Source organism: Phocoena sinus, chromosome 1 (assembly GCF_008692025.1).
Source record: "Phocoena sinus isolate mPhoSin1 chromosome 1, mPhoSin1.pri, whole genome shotgun sequence".
In the NCBI taxonomy this organism is placed as follows: Eukaryota; Metazoa; Chordata; class Mammalia; order Artiodactyla; family Phocoenidae; genus Phocoena; species Phocoena sinus.
The window spans coordinates 26,132,059-26,152,628 of NC_045763.1; the positions used below are offsets into that span (position 1 = coordinate 26,132,059).

The 20,570-nt window shown below is 44.0% G+C and overlaps 2 protein-coding genes across 7 annotated transcripts in view; one reads left to right on the plus strand and one right to left on the minus strand.

Moving 5' to 3' along the window:
- The window catches only part of YARS1 (tyrosyl-tRNA synthetase 1), a 30,305-nt gene extending 11,864 nt beyond the window's left edge, over positions 1-18,441 (minus strand). Inside the window, exons 1-5 of one of the 3 annotated variants that reach the window (XM_032625766.1) lie at positions 17,632-18,441; positions 14,356-14,502; positions 14,044-14,219; positions 6,280-6,409; positions 2,824-2,904 (exon numbers count right to left, since the gene is read on the minus strand). In XM_032625766.1, the coding sequence (XP_032481657.1) occupies positions 2,824-2,904; positions 6,280-6,409; positions 14,044-14,219; positions 14,356-14,502; positions 17,632-17,688 (591 nt within the window). In that variant the 5' untranslated portion in view covers positions 17,689-18,441. Of the gene's footprint in view, positions 1-2,823; positions 2,905-6,279; positions 6,410-14,043; positions 14,220-14,355; positions 14,563-17,631 lie in introns of all 3 variants that reach the window. The other 2 variants (XM_032625774.1, XM_032625782.1) reach the window with 2 other exon arrangements.
- The window catches only part of S100PBP (S100P binding protein), a 31,962-nt gene continuing 29,477 nt past the window's right edge, over positions 18,086-20,570 (plus strand). For 3 of the 4 annotated variants that reach the window (XR_004349095.1, XM_032625859.1, XM_032625884.1), the window contains exon 1: positions 18,086-18,140. The gene's annotated coding sequence lies outside the window, so the exon portion shown is untranslated. Of the gene's footprint in view, positions 18,141-18,194; positions 18,297-20,570 lie in introns of those variants that run through there. The other variant, XM_032625869.1, reaches the window with a different exon arrangement.

Below are 20,570 nucleotides of genomic sequence, written 5' to 3' on the forward strand. Positions count from 1 at the left end.
AAAGCAGATATTAGTATGAATTCCTCCTCGGTGCCCTGATCTCATCTAACCTGGCCTGCCACATAACAGTTTGATATATTCGTGCCAATCTTTTTTTTCTACTGAATATATAAATTTTCAGTGGTGATCATAATATTAACAAGGGTTTTATTTTCCTACTGTTTTTCTATTACATTGTGAGGCTACTGGACTTAACCTACTGCCATAAACAACTCTAAAAGTTGGAAATATAGAAATATTCCATTTCTATAAGCTGCAAATAACCATTTGCAGACATTAGACAGCAACAAGTGTAGGGCTACAAATCTTGAGAGAAGGGAGTTAGGTGACCCTACATCCACCCTGGCTTTCTCCTTGAGGGCATTTTTTTCAAACTGAGCGCTGAGAAAAAAGAGACCAAGCAGAGAGCAGCAGTCTGACTAAGCAGAGGAGATAGAGATTGGAATTCAGGGCTACCAGGAGGCTAGGATTTGGGGAGGGTTCCAGAGAGAAGGGAGCCCCCTCCAAAAATCTAGGTCAAAGTTCTCCATTGCTTTCTTGATTGACTCATAGCTGTGCGTTCATTCGGAGAGACAGCACGAAGCCCAGCAGAGAACAGGCTCTGGGAGGCTGGAGACCTGAACAAATTTTAGGGGCTCCACAGTGCTGGGGAGACAGAAGTTGAAGTTTAGGTCCAATCAAAGCAGAGAGGGCTTTGTGAATACCCTAAGATTTCAGTTTGAGACCCCAGAAAGGCCACATACTAAGATAAGGTCCATATTATAGGAGTAAGAGCAAACTGAAATAGACCTATTCTAACAAAGTCTAAAACCCACCCTTGACAGAATCAAGGTGACAAGTCAGTAATTAAACAGAAAACATGCACTCTATAAATATAATTCAGAGCCTCTACAGCGTATCTACGGTGTCTCTGATACACTGAAAAGTACTAGAAGTGGGAAGCAGAAAAAAAATGACTGACAGTCAAGAGGAAACAGTCAATAAAAGCAGACGCACAAATAATCCAGATACTGGAATAAGGAGATCAGGATGTCAAAATAACTACGATTGATGTGTTAAAGGAAACAGAGGAAAAGATGGACAAAATGGATAAAAGATGGAGAACTATAAAAGAGAATTGGAATCTATAAAAAAGGATCAAATGGAAGTTCTAAAATGGCACAGTACAATACTGGATGGATTTAACAAAAGACAGGATTAATGAACATGAAGAAAAATCAATAGACAATAACCAAACTAAAGCACAGAGGGAAACAACAGAACAGACTATGAGACATGTGGGACATGATCAAGAGGTCTAATCTGTGTAAAATTAGGGTCTCAAGAGGAGAGACAGAAGAGGACAGAAACAATATTTAAAGGAAATAGTAGGGGACAATTTCCCAAATGTGATGAAAATATCAACCCATAGACTCAAGAAGCTCAGCAAAATCCAAGCAGGATAAATACAAAGAAAACTAAAGCTAAAAACACCATTGTCAAATTGCTAAAAATCAGAGGCAGAGAAAACATTAAAAGCAACCAGAGAAAAGATATACTATCTGCAAAGGAGAAACAATGATACTTACAGGTGACTTTTCAATGGAAACTATAAAAGCCAGAGGCAACAGGACAACTCCTTAAAATGCTAAAAGAAAATAACTGCAAACCTAGAATTTTATACCCATTGAGAGCCAAGGGAAAAAAATACAAAAACAAAAAAGAAAGCAAAGGAAAGATGTCCTCAGACAAAAGAAAGCCGAAAGAACTCATTACCAAGAGCCCTGCATTGCAAACACAAAACACAAAGGGGTCTTTAGGCTAAAGGAAAATGATCCCAGAGGGAAGCACAAGGCACAGAACCGCAGGAAGAAATCAAGAGTATCAGAAAGGGTAAGTGGGGGTAAATATACGTGAAAATTGACTGTTTAAAAAACAATTATAGGGCTTCCCTCGTGGCGCAGTGGTTGAGAGTCCGCCTGCCGATGCAGGGGACACGGATTCGTGCCCCAGTCCAGGAAGATCCCACATGCTGCGGAGCGGCTGGGCCTGTGAGCCGTGGCCGCTGGGCCTGCACGTCCAGAGCCTGTGCTCCGCAACGGGAGAGGCCACAACAGTGAGAGGCCCATGTACCGCAAAAAAATAAATAAATACAAACAATAAAATTATATCTTGAGGACATATTTGTATACTTATTTGGACAAAGGGTAGAAACATTTTAGAGTCATCAAATCACCCATCAGGAATTTACTTTTTTACTAGCAGTGTTTTCTCTACTCCCTTACCAATAAGAGGTTTTGAGAAGCTTTCAAAAATACCAACCACTTCTCAATAGCCCCTTTCAACTTACTCAAGTTCTTTCCCAGAAAAGAAGTATTATGGGTTTGTGCTAATTTCTTCCTTTAAACCCTGTTAAACCTCATCTCAGAGATGAGTCGTTTATTTAAGATCCAGAGCAATATGGACCAAATTGGTCTGGGAAAGAACAGTAGTTCTGACTGGTGTTAGCTTTCCCTGGAAACTGAGCTATTAGGGAAGAAGCAAAAAAGAAGAAAAAAAAAAAAAGAAGCAAATCCAGCAGCTTTGGGGGCAGCTTCCTGGTGGCGGCAGCAAGAGCACAGGCTTTTGAGTCAGACAGATCTGAATGCTAATTCCTGCTCAGTCACTAACTGTGTGATACTGGACAGCTTTCTTACTCTCTCTATCCTCAGCCTTCTCATCTGCAAAACAAGGTGAATAATACCTACCATACCATATGATTGCTGGCACTGGCACATTGAAGAAACTTTAATGCACACCTCTGCGGGTCAAAAGAAAAAAAGATAGGAAAAAGAGGACACTAACCTTCTCCGCAAAGGTGAAAATCTTTCTCTGGTCAACTCCTCCAAATTGGGCATCTACTTTCAAATACTCTTCATCCAAGGCCTGTGGAAAGAAACACATGAGCATAAACTCCAACTGTATTTCCTCTGTATGGGTCTAAGAAATCAGAAACTTTTGAAAACCACTAAAATTTTCCGAAGGTAGAACCAGGAAGCAAATAAGCAGCACTCAGCCTTCCTGTTGGCTTCAAGAGCTAGATACACATTTGCTGAGTGCCTGCAGTGAACAATATTCGATGTGGGTATCATGGGGTAAAAAAATAAGAAGAGTCTCTGCTCTCAGGAAGCTCACAATCCAGTGAGGATAGTCATGTCAAAAGTACCCAATGAATAAGGCAGCCTGTGACAAGTGTCAAATAACTGGCATAAAAAGGAAGTCCTGTGAGAGCTCAGAAAAACGGGGCAAGACTGAACTAGTATAAACAGTTACTATCACTTATTAGATGTCAGGCCTAGTGCCAGTCCTGTGGATGCAGAGATGAATCAGACCCAGATTCTGCCTTCAAGAAGCCAATTAACTAGCTGGGGAGAGAGACACGTGAATACGTAATTTCTATACAGCATGCCAAGGGCTAACTTACATGTTCATTTAAGGAACATATTAACACGAAGAAAGAAATTATTATCTCTGTTCAGACTGGTGGTGGTGAAGGCTTCCTAGAGTCAGATTGTGGGCTGAGCTTGGTTTTGAATATATAGATGCTTTTCACCATGCAGAGGAAACAGAATGTGAGAGGGCACAGAGGTGTGAAGTGTTCAGGCAAATTATGAGTGATTCAGTCTGCAAAAGCACAAACTCCGGGCTTCCCTGGTGGCACAGTGGTTGAGAGTCCGCCTGCCAATGCAGGAGACACGAGTTCGTGCCCCGGTCTGGGAAGATCCCACATGCCGTGGAGCGGCTGGGTCCGTGAGCCATGGCCACTGGGCCTGCGCGTCCGGAGCCTGTGCTCCGCAATGGGAGAGGCTGCAACAGTGAGAGACCCACGTACCAAAAAAAAAAAAAGCACAAACTCCAAGGGATGTGGGAAGTGGTGAGTGATGAGGTTAGAAAAGTTGGTAAAGGGCTTCCCTGGTAGCGCAGTGGTTAAGAATCCGCCTGCCAATGCAGGGGACATGGGTTCGAGCCCTGGTCCGGGAAGATCCCACATGCCGCGGAGCAACTAAGCCTGTGCTCCTGCGCTCTAGAACCCACGAGCCAAAACTACTGAGCTCGAGTGCCACAACTACTGAAACCTGCGCGCCTAGAGCCTGTGCTCCGCAACAAGAGAAGCCACCGCAATGAGAAGCCCGTGCACCGCAATGAAGAGTAGCCCCTGCTCACCGCAACTAGAGAAAGCCTGCGCAATGAAGACCCAACGGAGCCAAAAAATAAATTAATTAATTTTTAAAAAAAAGAAAAGAAAAGAAAAGCTGGTAAGGACCCTGAATGTCATGTGAGGGTGCCTAGCAACATGCTGGCCAGTGAACGATTTTAAGGAGGGAAGAAACATGATTCACACACTGTAGAAAAATCACACCAGTAAGGCGGCAGAGTGTGGAGTGGTGGCCTGAGGACCAGAGATAAAGAAAACGGCCAGAAGGCTGCTGTGAGAGGCCAGGTGAGAAATAACAATGAACCAAGTCGGTGAGGACGTACAGCAAGAATGAATTTAAGAGATTTTTAAGAAATAGAATTGATAGGGCTTCCCTGGTGGCGCAGTGGTTGAGAAAAAAAAAAAAAAGAAATAGAATTGATAACATTTAGTGTCCGACTGGATTCAGCGGGAGAGGAAGAGAAGGTGAGCAAGCAGTTAGAATGTGAGAACAGCACTGTCCAACAGAACTTTCTGTGAGGATGAATACGTTCCATATCTGTGCTGTCCAACAGGTTAGCCTCTAGCCACACGAGCAAACTGCAAACTGAAATAACAGCCAGTGTGACTGGAGAACTAAAAATTTTAATTTTAATTACTTCAATAGCCACATATGACTATGACAAGAGGCTACCATAGTGGACACTGTAGATCTAGAGTGACTGACCAAGGGAAGACTTGATTTTCTTTTCTTTCTTTCAACATTTTTTTTTTTTTTTTTTTTGTGGTACGCGGGCCTCTCACTGTTGGGGCCTCTCCCGTTGCGGAGCACAGGCTCCGGACGCGTAGGCTCAGCGGCCATGGCTCATGGGCCCAGCCGCTCCGCGGCATGTGGGATCTTCCCAGACCGGGGCACAAACTTGTGTCCCCTGCATTGGCAGGCGGACTCTCAACCACTGCGCCACCAGGGAAGCCCTCTTTCTTTCAACTTTAAAAAAAAAAATTTATTTTTTAAATTAAAGAAAATTTTTTATTAAAGTTTAGTTGATTTAAATGTGTGTTAGTTTCTGGTATATAGCAAAGTGATTCAGTTTTTTATATATGTATATAAAGTATATATATATTCTACATATGTATATAATATATACATGTACATATATTCTATTACAGATCCTTTTCTGTTATAATTTAATATAAGATATTGAATCTGGTTCTCTGTGCTATACAGTAGGACCTTGTTTATTTTATATACAGTAGTTTGTATGACTTGATTTTCTTATATCAAACATTAGAGAAATATACAAAGGAAAAGCTAAGTCTATCGACATTTTCATCCTACCTTCCTGAGCTAATAACCAGTATCAATAGCTTGGTTTGAATTTTTCCATGCTTTATCCATGCTCACACTAATATGCACACACAGGAAATATGATGTGTTTGTTTTGCTTAATGGGAAATAAGATCATGCTTAAAATTTATTTTCACTTGTCACTCTGAAATTAATGTTCTTCAATTAAGGGATCATGATTACCCATAAAGAAGACATGTGAGATGAGCAGTGTTTTAAAGGACAGACAGGTAGGGGAAGAAGTCAAAGAGTGGTTCAGGGGCTTCCCTGGTGGCACAGTGGTTAAGAATCTGCCTGCCAGTGCAGGGGACACAGGTTCGAGCCCTGGTCCGGGAAGATCCCACATGCTGCAGAGAATGTAAGCCCACAAGTTGTGGCTCTAGAGCCCACGAGCCACAACTACTGAGCCCGTGTGCCACGACTACTGAAGCCTGCACGCCTAGAGCCCATGCTCTGCAACAAGAGAAGCCACTGCAATGAGAAGTCCGCACACTGCAATGAAGAGTAGCCCTGCTCGCCGCAACTAGAGGAAGCCTGCATGCAGCAATGAAGACCCAGTGCAGCCAGAAATAACTAAAAAAAAAAAAAAAAAAAAAAAAAAAAGAGTGGTCCAGGAAGCCTGGGGGAGGGGCAGTGGAAGAAAGGAAGACAGGAAGGAAGGCCTACGGCAAGGTGAAGGAACAGCCAGTATGTGGGTCTGACTGGGGCTGAGAGAGAGGTTTGTGACCAGTAGTTAGAGCAGAAAAGGTCATCAGGCAACTCCATCCCTCCCAGGTACCTGCAGCCCTGGGTACAGCAGGCCACTCAGCAGAGGGTGCTCCACCTGCTTCACCACCTCAGCTCCTGCTTTCTTGGCATCGTGCTGTGTGACCACGGAGGAGAGGCGATACACATCTAGCGTGTACTCTCTGAGAAGAGACAAGAGGGGACAGCTGTAAGACGGGGCCCAGGCCTCAGTTTAATCCTAAAGGGCGGTGTTAATTTACTCTCTCAATCTTAAGACATTCAGAGAGCATACTGCCCGGTAATTTCTAAAACGTGAGCAGTCCATACTCTCCTTTAAAATATGACTTTATCGGGATTTCGATGGCAGTCCAGTGGTTAACACTCTGAGCTTCCACTGCAGGGGGCCCAGGTTTGATCCCTGGTTGGGGAACTAAGATCCCGCATGCCATGTGGCACAGCCAGAAAAAAGGATATTCTTTTAAAAAATAAATACTACTTTATTTTTTTGTTTTTCCTTTTTGAAGATGGCTTTAATTAATCTTTTTCTTTGCTTATCTCCTGAAATAGGGCTTCTCTGCCATTCTCCTCTACACTCTTCTTCTGGAATGCCTATTAAATAAACATCAGAATTTCTTCAGTCTATCTTCCTTGTCTTTTTTTATTTCTTTTAACTTAAACACATGTAAGGAATAATGAACAATATTAAGAATAGAATACCCATCACTCAGTTTAAGAAAAGGGACCTATCACTTGTAAAGCTCCTGTGCACCCCTCCACAATCCCGTTTCTTCCTTCTCCAGAGTAACCAACCACGAGCCTGAACTTTTGTATTTCTTTCCTGTTTTATACTATGTTTGTATCTCTAAACAATGTGCTATAAATATTCTCATATGTGTATCCTGGTATACATGTGCAAGTTCCTTTATATATGCTTAGGAGTAGAATTTCTGGATCATAGGGAATTTGCATCTTGAACTTCAGTTCAAGATAATGTCAAACTATTTTACAGAGTGGCTTTTAATCAATTTTATTACTTAACACTCACTATTTTAAATTTTGCCAATTTGGTAAGCAGGAATGGTTTCTCACTGTAATTTTAACCTGTATTTCTTTGAATAATAACCAAGGGGGTTAAGCATTTTTCCAAAAATGTACTCATTGTTTGGTTTCTTCTGTGAAATGCCTATTTAAGTTTTTCCTACTGGATTGATTCATTTTTGACAACTGATTTTGCAGTTTTTGACATATAATACTGGACATTACTCCTTTGTCAGTTACATATGTTATAAACATCTTCTCCCAGTTGGTGGCTTGTCTTTTTATTTTATCTTACTTTTGATGTACTGAAGGTCTTAACTGTAATGAAGGTAAATTCATCTATCTTTTCCTGTGATTTGTGCTTTTGGTGTGTCTGGTTTAATTTTCCCTGACCTGCGATCATAGGACAGCTTTATACATTGTCTTTTTTTTTTTTTGCAGTACATGGGCCTCTCACTGTTGCGGCCCCCCCTTCCGCCGCAGAGCACAGGCTCCGGACGCACAGGCCCAGCAGCCACAGCCCACGGGCCCAGCCGCTCCGCGGCATGCGGGATCCTCCTGGACCGGGGCACGAACCCGCGTCCCCTGCATTGGCAGGCGGACCCCCAACCACTGTGCCACCAGGGAAGCCCTATACATTGCCTTTTATATGTTTTGTAGTTTGGCCTTTACAATTAAAATTTTAATCTACTTGGAATGAAGGGATCACCTTCTTCCCTATGTGGATAACCAATTGTCTCTGCACCATTTTTTCTTAAAAAGTTTATTCTTGCTCTGCTGACCTGCAATGCCAGCTCTGGCATATATCAGGCTTCCATATTTGTGAGGATCTATTTCTGAACTCTTTATTCTGTTCCAGTAGTTAATTCTCTATACTCATGCTATATAAATGAAAAAGGACTTGGTATATAGAACACACAAGGAACTCTTTAAAAAAAAGTTAAAAAATGGGCCAAAACACTTGCATAGATACTTGATTAACAGAAAAGGAAACACAAATAGCCAACAAAAACATGAAAATAATTTTTTCAATACATATTTTCAGATATTTTACCACTACACTTGAAAGGTAGTTTGGGTGGGTACAGATTTTTCGGGTTGGAAATTCCTCTCCTTCAGAATTTTAAAGGTTTTGCTTCATCCCCTTTTAGCTTTCACTGTTCCTTTGGAGAAACGCAAAACCGTTATGATTCCTGACATTTTGTACGTCACTTCTTTTGTCCCTTTGGAAGTTTGTATAATACTTTTTTTTCTTGTCCCCAGTGCTTTAAAATGTCAAGATAATTCACTTTATTTATTTATTAATTGATTGATTGATTTTTCATGTGGGATCTTAGTTCGCAGACCAGGGACTGAACCTGTGTCCCCTGCAGTGGAAGTGCACAGTCCTAACTACTGGACCACCAGGGAAGTCCCAAGACAATGTACTTTAGTGTGGGTTTATTTTCATTCATTTTATTAGGCACTCAACAGGTCCTTTCAATCTGGAAACTCATGTCCTTTAATTGTCCTTAAATTAGTACTTCATTTCCTTCCCTCTGACTCTTTGTTCTCTTTTCTGGAACACTTATTACTCAAATATTGGACCTTTTGGCCTAGTACTCTAGTTTTATCTTTTCTTTTTTTTTTTCCCATTGTGGTCTGTGAGGCCACAAAAATCAAAATTCAAGCACATACAATTCAACCAGCTCCCTCAAGGTACATGTAGTCTTAAGTGTTCTTCTTGTATTTTACAGATTCTAAGACACATTTTTTTAAACATTTAGCATCTCTGAAATCTAGGTGACTTTTTAAAATAAAGGCATGTCATAGATTAATTAGCAATATTTTTTGTTGTTGTTTATTTTATTTTTTTGGCTGTGCCACATGGCATGTGGAATCTTAGTTCCCTGACAGGGATTGAACCCGTGCCCCCTGCAGTGGAAGTGCAGAGTCTTAACTGCTAGACTGCCAGGGAAGTCTCTTAATTAGCAGTATTTTTGAAAGCATCTTAGATTAACTGAAATACAAATCTCTTTGTATTTCCACTTTCACTTGGTTTCTGGACACTGAGTATTCTTTTTTTAAAAAAATAAATAAACAAATTTATTTATTTTTGGCTGAGTTCGGTCTGTTGCTGTGCGCGGGCTTTCTCTAGTTGCAGCGAGTGGGGGCTATTCTTCATTGTGGTGAGCAGGCTTCTCGTTGTGGTGGCTTCCTTGATGTGGAGCACGGGCTCTAGGCACACGGGCTTCAGTAGTTGTGGCTCACTGGCTCTAGAGCACAGGCTCAGTAGTTGTGGCGCACGGGCTTTGTTACTCCGCGGCATGTGGGATCTTCCCAGACCAGGACTCGAACCCGTGTCCCCTGCACTGGCAGAAGGATTTTTAACCACTGTGCCACCAGGGAAGCCCGCCACTGAGTATTCTTGACTAATTTGCCAATTCATTTATTTGAAGCATCTAGGAAGCTTTAAAAATATTTTATCCAGCATTTTTTTTTTAAATTTATTTGGCTGCATCAGGTCTTAGCTGCAGCACGCCAGCTTCTCTTTAGTTGTGGAGTGCCTGCAGGCTCCATAGGGAGCGGGCTCAGTAGTCGTAGCATGCAGGCTCTAAAGTGCTGGCGGGCTTAGTTGCCCTGCAGCATAGGGGATCTTAGTTCCCCAGCCAGGGATTGAACCCTCGTCTCCTGCAATGGAAGGTGGATTCTTAACTACTGGACCACCAGGGAAGTCCCTTATCCAGCATTTTAAAAATGCTTTTCAGGGTCTCCCTGGTGGCGTGGTGGTTAAGAATCCACCTGCCAATGCAGGGGACATGGGTTCGAGCCCTGGTCCAGGAAGATCCCACATGCCACAGAGCAACTAAACCTGTACGCCACAACTACTGAGTCTGTACTCTAGAGCCCATGAGCCACAACTACTGAGCCTGAGAGCCACAACTACTGAAGCCCGTGCGCCTAGAGCCCATGCTCTGCAACAAGAGAAGCCACCGCAATGAGAAGCTTGTGAACCGCAACAAAAGAGTAGCCCCCACTCGCTGCAACTAGAGAAAACCCGTGCACAGCAACGAAGACCCAACACAGCCAAAAATAAATAAATTAAATAAATTAATTAAAAAAAAATGCTTTTCAGCAGGAAGGTTGGTCAGAGTACCTAGTCTGCCAGATTGTTGGAAACAAAAGTTCTTATCCACATCTCAACCATGCTTACAGTTTTTTTGTCCATCTCTCTGGGCTGTATTCTGGGTGAATTTCTTAGTAGAGGCAGACCTCGTTTTACTGCACTTCACTTTATTGTGCCTTGCAAATACTGTGTTTGTTAAAAATTTAAGGTTTGTGGCAAACTCCTTTCAGCAAGCAAGTCTATCGGTGCCATTTTTCCAACAGTGTTTGCTCACTTCATGTCTCTGTGTCGCATTTTGGTAACTTAAATATTTCAAATTTTTTCATTATTATTATATTTGTTATGGTGATCTGTGATCAGTGATCTTTAATATTGTAGGCATACCTTGGGGATATTGTGGGTTCAGTTCCAGACAACTGCAAGGAAATGAATATTGTAATAAAGTGAGTCACACAAATTTTTGGTTTCCCAGTGCATATACAAGTTATGTTTACACTATACTGTAGTCTATTAAGTTTGCAATAGCATTATGCCTAAAAAAATGTACATACCTTAATTAATAAATGTTAAAAAACACTAACCATCATCTGAGCCTTCAACAAGCTGAAATTTTTTGCCATAGTGAAATCAATAGGAGTTTTGCGAGCTTCAGACTTCATGAGGTTTAAGGAAAGAAGCCATCTCCATAACATAAAAGTGCAAGGTGAAGAAGCAGGTGCTGATGTAGAAGCTGTAGCAAGTCACCTGGAAGATCTAGGTAAAATAATTAATGAAGGTGGCTCCACTAAACAACAGATTTTCAATGAAGACGAAACCACCTTATATTGGAAGAAGATGCCATCTAGTACTTTCATAGCAAGAGAGAAGTCAGTGCCTGGCTTCAAAGCTTCAAGGACAGGCTGTTAGGGGCAAATATAGCTGGTAACTTTAACTTGAAGCCAGTGCTCATTCATCATTCCAAAAATCCTAGGGCCCTTAAGAATTACGCTAAATCTACTCTGCCTGTGATGTATACATGGAACAACAAAGCCTAGGTGACAGCACATTTGTTTATAACATGGTTTACTGAATATTTTAAGCCCACCATTGAGACTTACTACTCAGAAAAAGTTTCTTTTCAAAACATTACTGCTCATTGACAATGCATCTGGTCACCCAAGAGCTCTGACAGAGATGCACAATGACATTAATGTTGTTTTAATGCCTGTTAACACAACATCCATCCTGCAGCCTGTGGATCAAAGAGTAATTTCGACTTTCAAGTGTCATTATTTTAGAAATACATTTCGTAAGGCTATAGCTGTCATAGACAGTTATTCCTCTGATGGATCTGGGAAAAGTAAATTGAAAACCTTCTGGAAAGGATTCACCATTCTAGATGTCATTAAAAACATTTGTGATTCATGGGAAGGAGTCAAAACATCAACATGAACAAGATTGGGAAGAAGTTGATTCCAACCTTCAGGGGTGAAATTGAGGGGTTCAAAACTTCAGTGCAGGAAGTAACTGCAGATGTGGTGGAAACAGCAAGAGAACTAGAACTACAAGTGGAGCCTGAATTGCTGCAATTTCATGATAAAACTTAAATGGATGAGGAGTTGCTTCTTACGGATGAGAGGAGAAAGTGGTTTCTTCATATAGAAACTACTCCTGGTGAAGTTGCTATGAAGTGTAGAGAACAAACATATCAACACCAAGGGGGGAAAGTGGTGGTGGTGGGGGGTGGTGGGATGCATTGGGAGATTGGGATTGACATGTATACACTAATATGTATGAAATGGATAACGAATAAGAACCTGCTATATAAAAAAGTAAATAAAATTTTAAGAAGATACTATGAAGACTGTTGAAATGACAACAAAAGACTTAGAAGATTACATAAACTTAGTTGATAAAGCAGTGGCAGGGTTTGAGAGGACTGACTCCAATTTTCAAAGAAGTTCTACTGAGGGTAGAATGCTGTGAAAATGTATTGCAAGTTATAGAGAAATTGTTTGTGAAAGAGTCAATCGATGTGACAAACTCCACTGTTGTCTTATTTTAAGAAACTGCCACGGCCACCCCAACCTTCAATAACCATCACCCTGATCAGTCAGCAGTCATCAACACCAAGGCAAGACCCTCCACCAGCAAAAAGATTATGACTTGCTGAAGGCTCAGATGATAGTCAGCATTTTTTTAACAACAAAGTATTTTTATTTTTTAATTAATCTATTTTTAAAATTTATTTTATTTTTGGCTGCATTAGGTCTTTGTTGTTGCGTGCAGGCTTTTCTCTAATTACGGCAAGCGGGGGCCACTCTTCATTGCGGTGCATGGGCTTCTCTTTTTGCGGAGCACAGACTCTTCATGCGCGGATTCAGTAGTTGTGGCTCGTGGGCTCTAGAGCACAGGCTCAGTAATTGTGGCGCACGGGCTTAGTTGCTCCACGGCAGGTGGGATCTTCCCGGACCAGGGCTCAAATCCATGTCCCCTGCATTGGCAGGTGGATTCCGAACCACTATGCCAAAAGGGAAGCCCATGACAAAGTATTTTTAAATTAAGGCACACACATTTTTTTTTAGACATAATGCTACTGCACACTTAACAGACTACAGTATAGTGTAAACATAACTTTTATATGCACTGGGAAATCAAAATATTCATATGACCCCCTTTATTGTGATATGTACTTTATTGAGGTGGTTTAGAACCAAACCTGCAATATCTCTGAGGTATATGCTTTATTTAAACTCTAAATGTCCAACAGTGGGGAATGTAAAGAAAGTTAAGTTAGATGAAGTAAAAAAAGAAATCAGGGCTTCCCTGGTGGCGCAGTGGTTGAGAGTCCGCCTGCCGATGCAGGGGACATGCGTTCGTGCCCCGGTCCGGGAAGATCCCACATGCCGCGGAGCAGCTGGGCCCGTGAGCCATGGCCGCTGAGCCTGCGCGTCCGGAGCCTGTGCTCCGCAACGGGACAAGCCACAACAGTGAGAGGCCCGCGTACCGCAAAAAAAAAAAAAAAAGAAAGAAAGAAATCAACTTGTAAGCAAGATCTGGGTTCACATCATGGTCCTTTTACTTATTGGCTGCATGAACTTGGGAAAGTTAAATCTGAATCTATTTCCTTATCTATGAAATAGGATAGAACAATGCTTACCTTAAAAAGTTGTTCTAAGGGTTTAAATGCAAAAGTGACCATTAGAGTGATACATGGCTTATTTGAGAGGTTAAAAAAATTAAAGAATGTGGAAACTATGAGGCAGCGGGCAGGGGATAGGGGGAGTGGGCGACAGTTACTTAGGAAACTGTAGATTAAAAAATTAGGACATAAAATTATATGTATGTTAATGTTACAAATGTAAATTTTTCTTTCACATTTCTTTTATCATTATTTGCTGAGGCTGGAAGGAGAAAGTGAGACTGAGTTTTTCACCACTCTCCCATATGCTGTGAGGTCTGCAAGGCCAAGGACTTTGTTGTGGTTACACTTATATTTCCAGCAAACAGTATGGTACCGAGGCATTTACTAGTCAGTAGATTTTTGATGGATGAATTAAAAGGACAAAGTGTATACAATTTTTAATGGTTCTTAACAGGTAGAGCCCAACAACTTCTAATCCTTGACTCCCCAGGCCTGTAACTAGCTAGCAGCACCAGAGCCACAAGGAGGGTGGATGATTGAGCACTTACTTGCTGAGCTGGTAATCAGTGCCTTTGATGAACCTGAGCTTCTCCAAGGGTACCCCAATGCTCTCCAGCATTGCCTTGATCACATTCTCATAATAGCTGGTTCGGAGTTCTAGAAGTTCCCATGGGGCCTTCATGTTATCCAGGTACGCATGAAGATCCGCAAACAGAATTGTTACCTGGGCATAAGAGATAAGGGGCCATCAAAATGTGAATTTGTCCAAGTACCTCCAAACAAGTGAGGTAAGTCTTGTTAAGTCTCTCTTTTGGCCATTGCCCAAGGGCAACTGCTTGCTTTATAACATTAGTTCTTACCTCACATCCTGCTTTCAGGAAGTCCGCGATCTTAGACATAGGAACAAAGTAAGCCACATGTGGCTTGCCTGTGGTTGCTGTCCCCCAGTAAACTTTAAGTTCCCGCTCCTTCAGTATCTCCTTCACCTTCTCTTCCCCGAGAACCTCCTGTTGTGGAAGCAGAAGAGCTGGTTTAATGCCAGTGCCCCACCTTGCTCATCCTTTACCCTGTGACAAGGAAAACAAAGGTATGTTTCACTGAGGGTCCAGGCTCAGAGCCAGCAGGGAGGTCTAGTCAGGCTCTCACTGCTGAGTGACAGCCAAATGAAGCCGGTGCTCTTGCCAGTACCACTCCAGTGCAGACACTGACGTTAGGGGAATGGAGCATGTCTCTAACCATATCTTCCCCTCCGTCTACTTTTAGCTCATGCTCCTTCCTTTCACAGCCAATTTCTTGAAAGGTGTCTCTTATTCTGCTCTCCATTCCTTATCTCCCCTTCTAGTCTGAATTCTACACAGCATCACACCACTGAAAATGCTCTTGCTAAGATCACAGATGGCCTCCGTGTTGCTAAATTCAGTGAATACTTTTTAGTCCTCACTCCCCCCGAAACAATCTCCTCTTTTGGTTTTCTCTATTTTACTGTCTTAGTTTTCCTCCTACTTTTCTGGCTGCTGGGACTCAGATTTCTTTGCAGCTGTTCTTCTTCCTAATCATTTAAATAATAGCAATCCTTGGGGCCCTATCTCTTCTCTTCTTACTCTACATTCTCCCTAACTGATCCTCTACAGTTGCTTCAATTACTACTTATGAACTAGTAACTACCAAATCTCCTGCTCACACCTATATACATGTACTTGTTATCAACCCAGTTCAAACACAACACGTGCAAAATTAAACTCATGCTTTCACCTTCTTACCTCACTCCCCAACCATATTTTTCACTTAGTTTCACCCCAGTGCAATAAATGGTACTATCATTCACTGAGTTGCGTAAGTTACTCTGAAACAGCTCTTAAGTCCTCCTACTTCTTTCCGCCTCTACACCACCAACCTAGTCTTGGCCATCATTAGAGATCACACCAAGATAACCGTAATAGCCTCTTAACAGGTCTCCCATATCTACTCTTGTTCTCTCCAATCCATGTCCCAAAAGGAAGCCAGAGAGGTCTTTAAAAACCAAAATTTTATTAACTCATTCACCTATTTAAATACTTTAATAATAATTTCCTTTTGCCCTAAGACAATATTGGAAAAATCCTAATAGGCTAGTATGCTGCTGATAAGAGATTTTAGTGTTTCTTCAGGTGACAGTTTGTGGGGGGCTGTTGGAAGCCATGAAAGACAAAAATTGTTTTGCTGGTTTGAATCACCTATTAGTAGGATTTGTTAAAATCTTGTGTTCCAAGCCAGCTGGAGGCTGATCCTCTGAGCCGCTGACTATTTGGATACTTGGAGAGTTTTCACTACTCAAGGAAAGGTCATATCACTTACCCTTTAAAACCTGAGTAAGTCAACGCCACTAGCTTTGTGTGTCATTTCTTCCCAACCTCTCTTTATTTTATGGAGAGAGGTTAGGAAACAAAGGATCTGCCTAAGGGGAAGCATGCAAGAATCTCTGGTTAAGATCAAATTATGAGTGAAAATAACCTAAATGTCCATCAACTGACAAATGCAGAAACAAAATGTAGTATATTCATATAATGGAATATTATTCAGCCGTCATAAGGAATAGAGTTCTGATAAGTGCAACAACATGGATGAAACTTGAAAACATTATGCTAAGTGAAATAAGCCAGACACAAAAGGCCACATATTATGATTCCATTTATATGAAATGTTTAGAACAGGCAAATTAGAGACAGAAAGCAGATTCATGTTTCCCTAGGGCTGGGGAGGTGGGAGGAATGGGCAGTGATTGCTAATGGGTACAGGTTATTTTTGATGATGAAAATGTTCTGCAATAATGGTGATAATTGAACAACCTTGTTGCTACATCAAAACCCACTGAATTGGGCTTCCCTGGTGGCACAGTGGTTTTGAGTCCGCCTGCCGATGCAGGGTACATGGGTTCGTGCCCCAGTCCGGGAGGATCCCACATGCCGCGGAGCGCCTGGGCCCGTGGGCCGTGGCCGCTGGGCCTGCGCGTCCGGAGCCTGTGCTCTGCAGCAGGAGAGGCCACAACGGTGAGAGGCCCGTGTATCGCAAAAAAAACAAAAAAACAAAAAAAAAACCCCACTGAATTGCACACTTTAAAAGGGTGGATTTGATGATATGTTACTTGTATCTCATAAAAAGAGAAAAGCAAGCTGTGGCCCAACTAATGTAACCACTGCCCTTCCTAAAACCCCAATGTTAAACATAGCTTACAAGGCCCTCATGACCTGGTCCCTGCCTATGCCTCCTAAACAAACACGTAAAATGTATAGGATGTCAGATGGTGGTAAGTTCTATGGAGAAACAAAAACAAAAAAAGGCAGAGCAAGGGATGTGGCAGTTCTGGTGGCAGTGGTTTGTTATTTAAATAACGTGGCCAAGAAAGGCCTTCCAGGCAGCGTGACAGTAGAGGCCTGAGTCAAGGGAATGAGCAATATAAATATTTCCTAGTGCTTGATCTACATTTTGCTTCCTCTACTCCAGCCAAGTTAGCCTTCTCTCTGAACCACAGGGTTCTTTCTTCCCTCTGGATCTTGCCCTGGGTTCCTTCTACCTGACACATTTTTAGCCCCCAGTATTCTGGTTAACTTCTACTCCTGCAGTGCCTGGAACCAGCAGGAACACATGTGGAGTGAAGAAATGATCCGCATCCTTCAGGGCGCAGTTTAGAGGTCACTTCCTCAGCTTTCCCTGACACTGCCCCCGGCCCTCCCCCGTAACTTCCTTTCAAGAAAGATCTCCGCGTAAAGTACCTTCCAGTACTTGTTTCGACTGTAATTAAATGTTTGGGTTATGGATCATTTTAAAGGTCTGATTTCCTCCAGACATGCTCTGGGAGGGCAGGGTCCTCCCGACGTATCCCCCAGCGCCTAGCACCGCGCCTGGCACATGATAGGGTGGGTGGGGTGGGAGCCCTGGATTCGAAGCCTGGCTCAACACAAGTAACTGCACACTGGAGGCGAGCCTACTGTGATTTCTGTGGGACTGACTGACGGGCAGTGAGGACTGCAATCTCTCTCAGAGCGGCCTCGGCGCGGAGTCCCCGGCCTCACACACTTATGACCCCGTAGCGGGGCTCAGGATCACTGGACCTCCGGCCCCCAGTCCCCAACGGCGCACTTCCGACCCCGAGGCCCAACCTGCAGGTTCCGGGTGATAAGGTGCAGCTTCTCTTCAGGGCTCAGAGCGTCCCCCATGGCTCTGTCCCCTCCGTCTCCTGCCCTGAGCCCAGCACTCGTGCCCCTTTCTCGGTCGCCGCCGCCGCCGCGTGCCGGGAACTGTCACGCAGGTCCAGTTAGGTTGCATCAGCTGAACTCGTCGCTCGGCTTGCTCGGCCTGGACCCTTGTCCTCCTACCAGCAGCCAGGAAAGAGTCAGGAGCAGCGAAAAGTCGAGCCGGTCGATGAGACGAAAAGGGGTGGAGCCAATAGGTGGGGTAAGTGGTGCGGAGGGCGGAGCTGCGGCGCCTGCGCGGGGCACAACCTTCTGAGAGGCGGGGCGGTTTCCTGCCAATCACTGCCTGTTTGCCCTCCCCCTGGCGCTGGCCCGGCAGCCTCGCGGTGGGGGAGGTCGGGGAGGGGGCGATAAAATGGCGCAGGGGGCGGAGTGAGGTGCAGTCGTTCACCTAGGCTTCGGCCCGGCTTCTGGAGGTGAACAGCTGAGGGACGAGGGGGTCGGCGTTCCTTGGCTGGGAGGGGGATGGGGTCGCCTGTTGCTTCTCCAGAGGGCCGCGCAAGCCGTCCGCCCCGTTGAGGGGTTGAGAGGCCCTCACCCTGGCGGGAGAAGGGCTTGTTGTCGTTTCTGAGGTGATGGCGGTGTGGGGGGGAGTGTCTCTGCCCCCCACCTCCACGTCGGCGGGCGATAGATGCCCCTCACTCTGCCGAGGCAAAGGGAGGCCGTCTGGTTACCCGAGAGGGGGAGTGAGGTCCGTTCTCCCTACGCAGTGGGGCCGGGGGGGCTGGAGGTGGAGATGGAGGGAGTGCTTCTGCCCTCTACCCCACGGGGCCGGGAGGGTGTCGGTAGGCAGAAGATCGCGGTCTTTCCGGCCGCGCCTTGCGAGCGGGGGGCTGGGGGGTGGAGAGGCTGAGCCGCCCCAGGGGGGATCGGAGGCCCGGGTCCAGCTGAGGTGTGGGGTGGGCAGCCATCCGCAGGGTGAGGGTGCACTGCGCTGGCCTGCTGGCGGGCCGCTTTTGCTCTTGCTGGGGGAGGGGTGGGCAGCAAGCCCCGCGCTTCTCCCGCCTTTCGCGGGAGGCTGGAACTCTTGGTCTTTTGGGAGGAGGGGAGCCGGAGGCGGGAAGTGCGAAGTCCCAGCCCCGAGGGCGATGCCGTGTCGCAGCGCTTCTGAGGGAGAGCTGGGGGCGGACAAGCCGTATCCTACGAAGGGTGAACTGCGATTCCCCTTCCTCCTAGCGCTCTAGGACTGGAGGCGGCACCGGTTCCTTCCAGGGCTGGAGGGCGGGCAGTTGGCACTGCAGGGTGGGCCCCGGAGAGGAAGTGATTGAGTTGTGTTCCTGCTGCCCCAACCTGACCTCCAGTTTCCTGTGGATTTGTTAGAGGCGTCAAGCTTTAGCAAACCTATCTAAATCATTTAAAAGACATTTTCTTTTTAAAAAGAAACCTGTTGCTGCAGCTGGGAATGATTTTGTCTCTGTGCCCAGGTGGGATGATGTCCTGGCACCCTTATCTAAGCGAAACGTTACCTCAAGCAGAGATTTCCAGCCCTGGGTCGTTTTTCTGTCCTGCAGTGTTTACGGCAAAGGGCGTTGCAGAATTCTCAACAGATAATTTCAGTTCAGTTTGATTTTGATTAAAATTTATGGCCGTTTTATGGAGTGATAAAGCCTACTGAGTGCCTTTAGTGCTGGATGTCTCACATGTATTTCATGTAGGAAAGGTTGGAAATCAAAGGTCATTGGGGAAGTCCGGTCTCTTGGAAATAATCCTTTCCCTTGGCCATACCTGTCAGATCCAGCTTGGTAATGGTCTTGGCTTTAGAGCCTTGAAAGAGGGATGTGGGGTTGTGTCTGGTGTTGCAGTTTTCGTGGCCTTAATAAAATAAGGCTTTGTGCTTTAAGGCAGTAGGTTTTCTTAGGTACGATAAAAATAGAAAGGGAGCCAGTTTCTGAAGTTGCAACCAGGAGGTTAGAGAACAGCGGGTGGGGGTGGTAAACTGAAGTGTGAAGAGGGGGTGGACAGGTGAGAGAGACATGGAAGGACAGAATAGGGTCACAGAAGGGATGGGGAGCAGAGAATTAAGAGATAGACTTGAGAGATGGTGAAAATATTTTTCCTTTAAAAATAAGGAGATCCTCATATTTCAGATCACTACAAAGCAAGTGCCAAGAAAGGCATGTGATGGTGGAATGGCAGACAGGGAAGTACTAAGGCTGTCTTGTGGAACTTCACTTTAGAACTTCAGTTTTATCCGAGATTTTTTTTCCTCCCTTGCAGATTTATTAAATATCAACTTTCATTAGTATAAGGCTTTTAGGTTTAGAATGCTTTCATAAACATCCCCTCATTTGATCCTCATGATAATCTGTGTTCGAAGTTAACAGTGACTGATTATCCCCCATTTTTCAGAATGGTGTTCTCATCTGTATTGAGGTTCAGAGACTTCAGGTGAAATACAGAGGTCTCTGAATTTTAGTCCAGTGTCTCACTTCAGTGACCGTTAATTTGCAGAATTTGCCTGATATTTCAAATGTCCATACGGCCTCATCTTTAACCAATTTATTGTGACAGTGTGGTTGACAAGATGCTGGGTTAAATTAGAAGGGATTAGAGCATACTGAATAATTTCTTAACAAGCAGGGACCAGGGGAAGTTTCCTGTCGGTTTAACAATCTTTTCCTACCATTACTGTGCTTATCTTAAGACTGACTGATTCTTCAGGGGTCAGGGAGATGATGATGGTGGGGTAAAATAATAACCAGCCACTACTAATTTAGCTTTTACGTTGTGCCTGTAGTATGCTAAGTACTTTGATGTTCATGATCTCATTAGTTCTTGCAACAGCCTTATGAGGTAGGTACTGTGATGGTCCCTATTTTACAAGGGAGGACATTTGAAACTTCAGA